Source organism: Calonectris borealis, chromosome 4 (assembly GCF_964195595.1).
Source record: "Calonectris borealis chromosome 4, bCalBor7.hap1.2, whole genome shotgun sequence".
NCBI lineage: Eukaryota > Metazoa > Chordata > Aves > Procellariiformes > Procellariidae > Calonectris > Calonectris borealis.
In genome coordinates, this window is record NC_134315.1 from 30,147,840 (window position 1) to 30,160,052 (window position 12,213).

The window sequence follows — 12,213 nt, forward strand, 5'->3', positions numbered from 1 at the left end:
TGTTTGTTTGTTTGTTTTTAATTAGGATGCCATGTTTGTTAAAGTATCTTTTTTTAATGCAATAAAAAAATAAATACCACTTTCAAGGCTCTAAGTAGTATATGCTTCTTTGTAAGTAATGAGAGTCTTCAATAATCTCCTGAATTTCTGTGCATCATAAAAAAAAAGCAGTCTCAAACTTGAACCATCCTGTAGCACTTAGATTTATTAAGATGCATTGTGATTGCAGAGGACTAAAAAAAAATCAGCTTAGTAGCACCACATTTAAACAAGACATGTTCATTTATGATCTCTTCTTTTGTCATCCACAGTAACATGTTTTGTCGTACCAAAAATACATAGGCTTCTCTGGAATATTTTTTCGCTAGTACCATTACTTGATAGCTAACATCTTCAAATTAAGATTACATTCCATGGTAGTATGGGCTTGCATAGAAAGCTCAGATAAAGGTTAGAGGTGAAGCAAGCAGCCGTTAGGCCATGAAAACTATAGTTATGCTAATCATTCCATTTTGCCTAATGCACTCTGACAGGAGCACAATATCTAAAGTACATATCCATCAATAACAAAACATCCAGGAAGACTACTTTTCCTGGTTAATTATGATTAAACCATTTGACTGAAATACATTTGGCAATAATGGAATTCAGGAAAAAAGGGGCGGGGGGGGGGGGGGGGGAGAGAATGTTCTGCACTGAAATGGTTTTATGCTCCAGGCATTTTTATAAAATCTTTCAGCAAGATCCTAGACCTTCTTTCGTGAAATAGATTTTCAGTAAATTGTGTTCCAAGTACAAAGAATCAAATTACCTAGGGCAAAACACTATTGTTCATCTTTTGGGGACTTTCTTTAATAAAAAAATGCACTTGAATTCATTAAGGTGCACCTTAATGTTCCTCACAGATATATCAGTGAAAGTGATTTAAACATTCATTTGACTGTAAAACTTCCTTTTGAAAACATACACACTTAAATAAAACATTTGCACAGTATTTATCAGTAAACATTTCCTTATATTTTAATAGTTCAAGGATCATCTGTTATAACTACATATGCAGAGTTGCCCACATCTGTAAATAGATGTATATTCATCCAGGTAACTTGTTCCACAAGATGTTAATCAAATTGGACAAATACATAAGCATAGAATGAATTAAGTACATAGGACAAAAACCAAAATACTATGGAATCTGACTTTGAAGAACTCTTAGTTTATTCCAGATATAAAAATTCTCAAAAAAAAATCAAGTGTAATTTCACTACCACTTTGATAATAAGTAGAAAGGCTTTTATAGTTTTTCAGAGTACCTACCTGAACATATTTACCAATAACTTTTATGATTTCCAAATTAAACTGTTTCACTGGTGCTGTGGATAGGTCAATATGACTCAGAAGACTGTAAATGATCTGCAGTAAGGACTGTTGCATACTGGATAACCCTTTCTCTAACAGCTGAAAAAAAGTTTTAAAAAATACAGAATTTAATTAGGGCCTTTAATGGCAGCAAAAAGTGAAAACAAACATTAAAATATAGTTAACTTCCATACATATTTACTTTTCCCTTCAAGAAACTTAAGTGTACCACTTCATGGTTTTCAAAATTTTTTTTAGCATAAAAAAATAATGTAATGCAATAGAACAATGTTCTCTGTCCTAATTCAGTTTTTTCCCTGAATTTTGACATGTTAGCACAGATCTAAAGTGCCTAATAATAAAATACTTCTCACTAAATAAAAGTGCTCATACAAGTTCAAAATCTCAAAGCTGCATGAAAAGCAATTATGTCTATGCCTTAGAGAAGGCTAGTATACACAAGCTTACAAACAAAATAAGTACATATGAATTCATTCATGAAAATGTAATAATATTTTTAAAAATACCATCATCAATTTGAAGTGATATACTTCAAGGACAAGCTCTACAAGCTTTTCACACAAGGTACTTTTTCAAAGGTAATAACGGTTTTCCTGTATGAATGGCTGGCAGAATCATATACTGAATTCTATAATTTAAATGATCTTTGATTATATACTGTGCAATACTTAAATCGAACTTTGAAATAGGCTGTGATAAGGACATTTTTAAATGCGTATTTGGCTAAAAAAGGTCTCTTAAAATTTGCGCTAAGTATGTTTTGCTAAAGCCAAATGTGTGCATTTTATTCATGTAGAACGGAATATAAATAACTATTACAAAACACTACTATCATAAAAAGGGATATTTTATTAGAGGGATTATTACTTCAAGGCACATTTAAATTGTTGCACTCCAAAATGGCAGTAGTCATCCCTTTTCTATATTCTAAAACATTTAATTATTATTCTCCCATTATGGAAGATGTGCTTTTTCCCACCCAGTGTTCAGAATCACGAAAAATTGGCAATGAGTAAATGTAATGTTGATCACAGATTGTCAACATGAGATACACTTTTATTAAAAATTTACCTCTGCGAGATAAGTTACGAGGTTAAATGTGGCATCTGAGAAAGAGTCATGCAAGTATCTACACACTACGTTAATCCAGTTAGAACAGTCTCTGGAATAACTGTGTGTACTGTATAAACTCATCATATGAGCCAGATTGGCAAGAGTTGGTGATTTCTCCTCTGCGCAAACCTGAAAAACAAAAAGCCTATTTAATTATATTAGAAATGACAAATTTTTAACCTAAGCATTCACAAGTCATTATGCACTTTTCCCAGATTTCCAATAACTGAAATCAAACTAATCATACAAGCAACATCTATAGTTTCTGCTGAATTTTGGAGCCTGGCAATTCACTAAAAAACTAGTAGAGAGAATTAGCTAAGAGACTTAAACTGCTTTTGCAAATAAATGAATGCATCAGGTATAAATAACAAAAATTTAGCTCCATGTTCCTGAATGGGCAATTGTACTCAGTAGGCATTCATAAGTCTTGACCCGTCTCTCCTTTTTCTTTTAAGCCTAGACCAGCCCTTGTCTACTAGCCTTGCATTTATCAGAGCTACGAGGGCTTGTATTTGGGAAGGCAGTAGTATCTGCAATAGCGGTACTGTGGCATCCATGCTGCAAGTTTATCTACTACTCATACCAAACTCACTTCAACTAGTGCCCCTAGCTAGTAGTGCACGTATTTAAGGGATAACAGTAATTTTTGATTTGCATCAGGCACGTACTCCTTTCCGGTGGCCTGCACACAGTTAAGTGATTTACATATCATGGTTTCGTAAGCCAGAGGGCTATGACTGCATCTCCTATGACAAACAGCACTTTCTTATTCCCCTTTCCACATTCTTCCTTACAATGCAGGCTTGTCAGGGCAGCGTTACCACCAGCCTGGCTGGAGATTGTTGGTGTGTACCATGTACTGCTTTAACAGACGCTACAGTTCAGAAATATTCCAAGGTTAATCACTGTCTATAAGTAATAGAAAGAACATAGTATCTTTTCTTCTCTACCTACCAGTCCGAAAGGTAAGGATCAGTTCCTTATCATAGGTAAATTAGGAAGTGTGCTTAAAAATTGATTAAGTTTATATTTAAAATTACAAGCTGCAAAATCAGAAAGAAAAGAAAGAAAAAGTAACTGATATCATTAACAAGTAAATTTGTTCTTTATATCTAAAGTTTATAGAATAAGCAAAATGTGTTTTTTCATTGACAAAGGGAAACTCAGGGGTTGATATGAGGACCAACTATATAAACAGGACTGGATCACATCTTTAAAATACAATCTTTTATGGTTATTTCTGTAAGACTATTAGAATCACGTGAAAGTATTGCATAAGGGAGCAGAAAAATACAGCAATGCGGGTAATAAACTCTTGGATACTCCCCAAGCACCATTTTACATACCTTTGCTATCCTGTCAGCTGTTTCTTTACAGAACTGAGTTGGGTTATCAAAATGTTGGATCAGATGAGGAAGTAGGCACAAGATATTTAGGGGAAATCCTAAACACATACATAAACACAGTTATATGAGCCCTAATGATTTTAACATAACTTAATTTAATGTGGAGTTATGTGAGCATATAACATCTTTCTGGTATTCAATAACTCTTAGAGCATGATACGCATACATTCATACAGGTACATAAATTATATATACACATACATGTACCTAAGTGTGTATGTATGTAGAAGGTATATAAATGTGTCTGTGTATAGATATAAATATGCATAAGATGAAAATAAAATCATCGCTGGACCAATTAAGCAAAACTATCATGAAACTGGATAGCCTTAGGCAGTATAGTCACATTGTTTCAAAAATGTGCAAATGTTTGAAATAGTACTAATGGAGCTATTTAGCACAAGATCATGAAAAATAATACACGTGCTCTTAAAACTTGCAAGCAAGTTTGAAGTAAGTTAATAGTCAATACATAAACTTTTCGTGCAGTATTTCTTGGCAGATAACCATAGTCTGTAATGTATTCCCACTACCTAGCACTGTAATATTGACAACTGAAAAAGCAATTAACTGAAGGGTGTTTTTTAAAGGCAAATGCATAATCACTACTGATTTTGATTACACTTAATTTGATGAAAAAATACATTTTCATTACATATATAGTTACTAAAGATACCTGCTAACTGAGAAGGATCCACCAAAGCGTGCCTGGAAATTGTGATGAGTTTACTGAGGAGATGAACTGTCATTTCTTGTGTAGACGCTGAAGTAAAGCCTTTTAGGAAAAGCTGCTGAAGGCCTGGAAAGTTATTCCATTTCAGTTTATTCTGCACCTTTTCTATCTTTTCCCGACTCTCTGATTTATCCAGAGGCAAGTGAATAAGAAGCTTGTTCAGTAGCTTGAGAGCCAAAAGGTATTCATATTCATAATCTGACTCTAGCAACGAAGCTGCAATCCAAAATATGGTGGCCATCAAGTTGACAGGGTCAGTAGTAGGCTGCACATCATACATCCCTCCCTCTCTCAGGGAGGAAAGGCTTCTAGTCCTTGCCAAACTTCCACCATGATTTATCCTTCCATCCATTATATCCAGTGTGTTGCTCCGTCGACGGTCGCCTCTCCGCTCACTGATTAAATTCAGTCTCAAAGAATTACTCCTTGTATTGCTGTAGTATCCCAAACAACTGCCACTATTAATGGGACTTGTGCTTAGATTTATCTGTCCAGTGCTTTTCCTATTAGCTGCATATTTGTTTCCCATTACAGAATCATGGTATGAGGTTCTAAAATAAAAATCAATATTACATATTATTCCATGCAAAATACTTTAATAACATACAGTTTAGAAAAAGGGAAGAAAGAAAAAAGATTTGACACTAACCACATATATACACAAACAGTGAATACTCCGCTTCATCATCAGAAGAGTGTTATAATATATGAAAATACAGAATTTCTGTATATATTACTAAAATATCCTTACAGCATAAGGACAAGACTATAGCATCCTGTTACCTCTGCTACCAAATCTATTTGTTATGATCCCAGAATAGCAAAATAATTACATAAAAATTCAGTAAAATCAGGAAAATTAGCCTATATTATGTAAAAGATTATCTGTAAATGAAGAGCTAGCATTCCAACTTCTAGATGTGATAAAGCTAGAGAAATGAATGAATTAATAAATGAAATTATTTACTTATTACCTTATATTTGTCTGAAGTATCTGACCTAGAAAAACCAACCCCTTCCAGTTCCGATACTGAGAAATTGAAGATGTTCCTAGAAATCTCAACATTTTCAAAAACTTTGCCATGAAGTCAAACAAAGAAAGATGTCTGTACATTTAGGGATCTTTTTCAGTTTGATAAAAAAAATCATTGAGCTAACCACTCAGACTGTAATGAGACACACAAATGACTCATACTATTCAATTACACTTCTCTTATACATGGACAACAAATCTGAGACCTAAGAGACTAGCTTTTGCTGTAGCTGAAGAAAATTCTTCTGTATTAACACTGGAATAAAACTATTTATTGCAGTACAGAAGTTTTCATCTTGAACCTTAAACTATCTTTTAAAGATCGGTGCCATTACCTTCATTACACATATGGGGAAAAAAATAAGAACCCCCAAAAATTGCACTATTAATCAAGGTCAGTAGGGCCTGATTAAAAAAAAAAAGTTCTAAATGCACTCAGTGCCTTTATTTTTGAGAAGTTTCAGAAGAACTGACAACATTTCAGAATTGAGCCATAAGGAACACCTTGAACACTTTTTTTTTTTTTTTTTAAATTGGACCCAGCAGGGTAGGTTGGAAAGGTAGCAGAGATTTCTTTTCAGAAAATCTAGATTCTTATGAGTTTTGCTTGAGGCAGAATGATAAAAACATAAAAGAGCAAGCAATTTTGCTATTAGGATACAACTATTCTGCAAAGACAACAAGAAATTATGTCATTACATTTGTAATGCAGATCTTTAATAATTCAAATGTATAAAAATGTGTAATATAGCTTGGCTAATAAAAGAACTTACTGAGAAAGGGCAGAAAGCAGATCATAATGCTTCATGGTTTCAGCCAATGTATCAATAGCAGACTCTAAGGTCAGAAGAAGTTCTATGACAAAACCCTGGGGAAAGCCACAGGTCATTATAAATTATGCAATACGTACAAGGAAGATCACAGAAAATCTACTGAGTAGTAATATAAAAGTATAAAATCAGTATCAGTAACTAAATTATTATTTCATGCTTCAATTAGAACACAACCCTGATGAGACAGCTCAAATTAGCAATACAGATTGAAGACAGGAAAAAACTTAATTTATTTCTAATATTCACAAAATTCACTCTGGTTTGCATTATTTTTAAGGATGAACTTAAGAATGGAGTCATTTAGATTCTCATTTTGCAATATTAAAAGATTACATCCACTTCTTTAGATGTACAATGACACTAAGTTGGATGACTACTAACACTTTATCAGGTTAAATTCTTAATAAAATAAAACCTAAATTATTTTTTATATGGCTGATCTCAGGATTCTCTAACTATGAAAGAGAGGGTGTTTTCAGGAAACGGATGTACCAAACTCTCTGAAAGTTCCTATTGCTGTAGAAGAGAATGTGCACAGCTCATCTTTTCATCATTTCATTAGGTGAAAATTCAGGAAGTGTCATGATTTAAAATGTTTTGATATTTGAAATATCTTTATTTAAAAATAAAAAGCAACTGATTCAAAATGCTTTTAAATTTTATTGTCATTCAAATAATAATATAAGTATGTCATTTAGGCAAACTTAGCTTTCTAATAAAGTGGAGTGAAAATTTCAAATACCTGAGCTTCTTCTCCTGCATCTCCAACAGTTTCTACTAGTCTGGAGAGAACATCAGAAAGTGTAGATGCAGTAAGAGGCTGCTTCAGAGCCCTGAAAATCTGAAAGGACCTCCCAGCATAATGTCGAGAGGAGCACGAAAGCGCAGTTTGCAAAGCAACTTCACTGAGACGGTGTTCCAATTGAAATCCTCCTATAAAAGCAAATAAATACTCAAGCAACACAATACTTTATAAAAAACAAAACCACTTGAATTTAATAAAGAGTAAGTTACCAAAGTCATTCCTAACTTTAAAATACTATCATATTTTACATTTTTCTCAAGCAGTATTACTCTCAAAAATCTTTCCAGGCATATGAACTGTATTCCATAATATTTAACACTGGAGAGACTTGTAGAGAATAAAACATTTATGATTTGAATAGTAAGTGTCCACAATAAATTAAGAACATATTTTATCTCATTCCTAAATAGAAATATGAAGTGTGCAATGCACAAGAAAAATCTATTCTTTAAAAGCAGTAAACAATCACCTAGAGTGATTTTATAGATCATCTGTAAACTTACAGGCATTCAAAAAAAATAATTTAGTTAGCAGACTTGAACATTTTATCACGCATCAACTGTTTCCTAACATACCTGAGCTAGACTGTTTAAATATAGATACCACGTGCTTTAAAAACACAGTTAACTGTTCGGCACTCTTAATATTAGGGTTCTTGGCTGAAACATCTTCATGATTCCAAAGTGGCCCTCTTTTCCTGAAAATATAAAAACAGAGTAAACATAACAGAATATAAAACATAGCCTTTGTCATTAATATTATTTAAATGTTACTTTAAACTTAACTGCAAAAGAATCTACTACCTATCACATAAAAGAAACCATTTAGAACTGCAGACATAAATTGGAAATAAATTTGACAACTGTCCAGTATTTGTACAACAACATACAAGAAGTTAAGACAAGGTGAAAAGCAATATATCAGATCCAACTGAAATAACAGCATAAGTTTAGGAAGAGATGTTCTCTGTTAGATAATATTTAGTTACCTGACAAAGAACCAGTACAACTTACACCACTGTACACTTCTTAAAACAAACTCCTTTCTTCTCATTTTCTTCACATCAATACAGCCTACTATTCTAAATTTAGGCTGATGTAAAGGGTTTTTTTTTGTTGGCATAATTAATCACAAGCTTTGAGAAACAAGTGGGATTTCAGATTTACCCAGTCTTGAAAGCTTTATATAAACTATCATACCAACCACACAAGTATTGCTTGTTTAAAGATGTTCTTGACCACTAATTCATATGTTCTGAATAGCCAGCTCCCTACTATTAGGCAATGCGTAAACTCCACACAAATCTTGCAGCTCCCTAACCATCTTTATGTATTCCAGCCCTAGTCCTTTAGTATGGGAATCCTTTCGATGGAAAAGGGAACTCTAAAAACTGTGTGGCAAGCAAAGATAAAAGACCTGTGCAGAACATGGCAAAAGACTTTTAAACACTCAGGACATGAAAGGGGGGCCAAAATTCTCTGAAATTGTTGGAGAGTTAAAGTTGTTCATAGGCTGTATCACATAAAAACACTTCAGGATTAAACTCTCTCTTACTGGTGATAAAACAGAGACAAAATTAGATAACGTGATGCTAAATAGTAAGGGCTTTGCCATATTTCCACAAAATACACATCTTGACAAAAATGAAAATTGAAATCTTACCTTGAGGTAATAAATTCTATGAGAGTTTTCACTTTTTCATCCTGCTCTACTGAAATGTCAACCTCATTGAGGATTGTGGTGTGCAGATGAGAAATGGCAGCACTTGTATTTCCTAAACTGATGCTAGAAGAGGTAGAACTTGAACTAAGCCCTGAGTCTGTCATTGGGGAGGGCTGGTAATCAGGTATAAAATCATGAACACCTGCTGAAATAAAAACAAGATTATTATGAGCTGTTGACTGTTAATATTAAATATATAAAAAGAAAAAATAGCCCTCTAAAAATCAATAATTTAGCAAATGTAATGAGAATAATTTCATGGATGAAATAATTTCAATGAAATCAAGTCTGATATATGCAAAGTCTTTGCATGAATGGACCCTTAATAAGGAACTGCTAGATCCCTCTTTAAAACAACTGTGTTATGTTTGATTTTGTATTGGTAATATGGTGAAATAACATCATTGGTCTCTGAGGCATCTCATCTTAAGAAGTTGAGACAAATTATATAAACTACTTCCTAATAATGCGCAGATAATTTTTTTTTTAAAACTCAGTCCCAGCACAACTGACAGCACTTTAAGTCAGTGAATACTAAGTATTAACTAGTGAATCAATTCTAAGTACAGCTTCTCTGGCTGCACAAAGTTTCTCTGAAGTTAACTTAATCTTGCTGCTTTAAGATTTTTCTCTCCATGCAAAGAATTATGTGGCAATAAAATACAATTGTGGTAACTCGTCACATTATGCCTATGTCTCTCTCTGAGGTGCTAGGAGAAAGTAAACTGGCAAGGAAGAGGTAGTCATGAATCTTTTACTGTAACAACTGTACATAAGTTTGAGACTGACTGACATCCACCACAAATTTTCACTCTACAGAGCTGGATTATTAGCTGGTTCAAATAAAATTGAACATCAGCTTGTACGACCTTGTGCTAGGCATGCATACCTGTAATCACCTTATCTTAATCCCCAGCTGGAAATGTTTGATGCCGATCTCATTCTAGTTTCTGTCAGACATTTTCGTTTCAATAATAGCAAAATACTGTGTCACATTTAGACAGTTTTAATCAAAACTGCAAAGATTGGGAATGGAATAGTTTGTATAGGTCACCATGTAGGTGCACTGGTAAAGTTCTGTGAATAGGTTTACATAAAAGAATTCCTCCACTATGACCACTTTTAAATTCCTTATTGCCATGAATATCAAATTCAGAAAACAGACGAATATTTTCAGTTGGTGACAAAACCGCTTCCAATGTGAACAAAACTGAATGAACAGATTGTATAGCAATATGCTGCCACCTACTGAAATAATATGAAATACTAGATTTCAACAAAACGAACTATTTCACATTTCTTTAAAAGCTACAATAGGCTCACACCATCCACATATTATTTTCATAAAGATATACATATAAAACATGTAACTTCCTATATAACTGCAATATTGTAATGTTAAGGTGAATGTTAAAAGGTAATATCGCAAAAGAGTATTCTGATAGCTTATTGAACAATGCGAATACAACTGACAAAAGTCAGAAATTTAAAGTTGCTATAAACAAGTGAGAGATCTATCTTCTTGGATTTTATTTTCAAGTGCATCATAAAAACTGCTGTGTTACAGATCCAAAACGTAGAACTCCCTCTGTGATTTCCACTATTATTTAATCATTCAACTGTGCTCCCAACTCTGATGACTGGGCACAAAATGGTAACATGAACTGTCTTCATTTTGACTTAATTAAAATACATTTTAACCAGCTAGACAGAGCTGAAACAAAATACATTTTAATGCCAAGGGCTCAGGAAAATATTACAAATAACAGAAATTTTAATAATGCCTGGAAGAAAAAATAACTTTCCATGTCATTTTAACAAGCAACACTTAATAAATCTGAAGCACACCTGTGAAAGTATAATCTAAATGGGTAGTTTGTTTGACAGTAAGCACCCTGGACTCATTGAACTCTCTGTTTCTAAGTAGGACAGAAGCAACAGACTGTACATTACTGCCAGATCCCATCACTACCAGCAGATGCAAAAGCAGTCGTTTACAATGCTCATAGACTTCAGGGTGACAGTGGTCAAAACCTAACAAAAAAGGAAAATGGAAAAGCTTTATTAAATTCAAAGGGCACGCTGAATTCAATTATTAAAAAAATAGCAGTATTCAAACTGGGCTGTTATATTTTACCAAATAATAGATACATAATTCACTAAATAAGTGATGGTTTTTCAGTGTTTCAATATAAAAACAAAAGCATACAGTTTAACAAACACGAATATATCCTGTTTCTCACATAATGACATAAGAACTTAAGAGATGCTTTGTATGAAAATTACTATACAGAGAAACAGAAAGAAAAAAATTTGAATTTTACTGTGTCTTCTACAAGGAGAAAGAAGTAAAAGTGGCTCCAACAGAAAGTGCCTTCAAATGACTCCAAAAACCTCTAATTATATTCATATTAATCAAGCTGAAAGATATTTAGTTGAATTTTTTAAAATATTGTAAATATCAACAAATGAATGAGATTTCAGCACAACGGCAAACATTAATTTAAATGTGGAAAAGAACAGTTACATAAATAGCTACAATTTCTAAGTTAGAAATATTTCTTTAAAAATTTAGTTACCTATAAAAATTGCATGAAGCAAAAGATGCAAGTATCCTCCCCATTCTACCTTTACACTGTGGTCAACTATCAAGTCAGTTAAAAGGATCACTGCTATGTTGCATCTAAAAACAAAACAAAACAATTTGTTAGAAGAACATAATGTATGAACTTTATGAAGAGCTGCAAATAGCTTAATATGCTACTAACCAGTACTCTTTAAGTCTATAAACAACCACAAAATTATATAAGGGAAAAGATGAATGCTCACAATGAAGATAGAAAAACTTTACTCCTCCAGATTAAACGACTTAGAAATCTTAAACTGCTAGGTCTGTGGGTAAAACCACAGAAAAAAAATCTACTATCTTTAAATCTACTGTCTTTAATCTCCTATCTTTAAATTACTATATTTGTGCAATAAAAATTAAAATGTAATGAATTGCCATCAGCATTGTTACAACAGTTACCTGTGAAGAGACATGCCTGGAGGAGAAGTTTCAGGCAAGTAATCCACCAACGGTGACCAGCAACCTCCAGTAGGTGGAAAAGGTAGAGGCTCTCCTTGATTGTGCTCCATCACCTTCAACCGCCAGTTTGAATACAGAGGCATTGAATCACCTAACACAA

General features: G+C 33.2%; 1 protein-coding gene across 19 annotated transcripts in view; it reads right to left on the bottom strand.

Moving 5' to 3' along the window:
• FRYL (FRY like transcription coactivator) overlaps positions 1–12,213 on the bottom strand; it is a 185,662-nt gene that overhangs the window by 36,518 nt on the left and 136,931 nt on the right. For 16 of the 19 annotated variants that reach the window (XR_012673492.1, XR_012673491.1, XM_075149039.1 and 13 more), the window contains 11 exons: positions 12,054–12,204; positions 11,605–11,708; positions 10,874–11,059; positions 8,966–9,170; positions 7,879–8,000; positions 7,241–7,431; positions 6,439–6,533; positions 4,576–5,183; positions 3,840–3,937; positions 2,449–2,619; positions 1,315–1,455 (listed from right to left, as the gene is read on the bottom strand). Coding sequence is in view for 17 of the 19 variants with exons in the window: in XM_075149039.1 (XP_075005140.1) it covers positions 1,315–1,455; positions 2,449–2,619; positions 3,840–3,937; positions 4,576–5,183; positions 6,439–6,533; positions 7,241–7,431; positions 7,879–8,000; positions 8,966–9,170; positions 10,874–11,059; positions 11,605–11,708; positions 12,054–12,204 (2,072 nt within the window). In the remaining 2 variants the exon portion in view is untranslated. The remainder of the gene's footprint in view (positions 1–1,314; positions 1,456–2,448; positions 2,620–3,839; positions 3,938–4,575; positions 5,184–6,438; positions 6,534–7,240; positions 7,432–7,878; positions 8,001–8,965; positions 9,171–10,873; positions 11,060–11,604; positions 11,709–12,053; positions 12,205–12,213) is intronic. The other 3 variants (XM_075149046.1, XM_075149030.1, XM_075149032.1) reach the window with 1 other exon arrangement.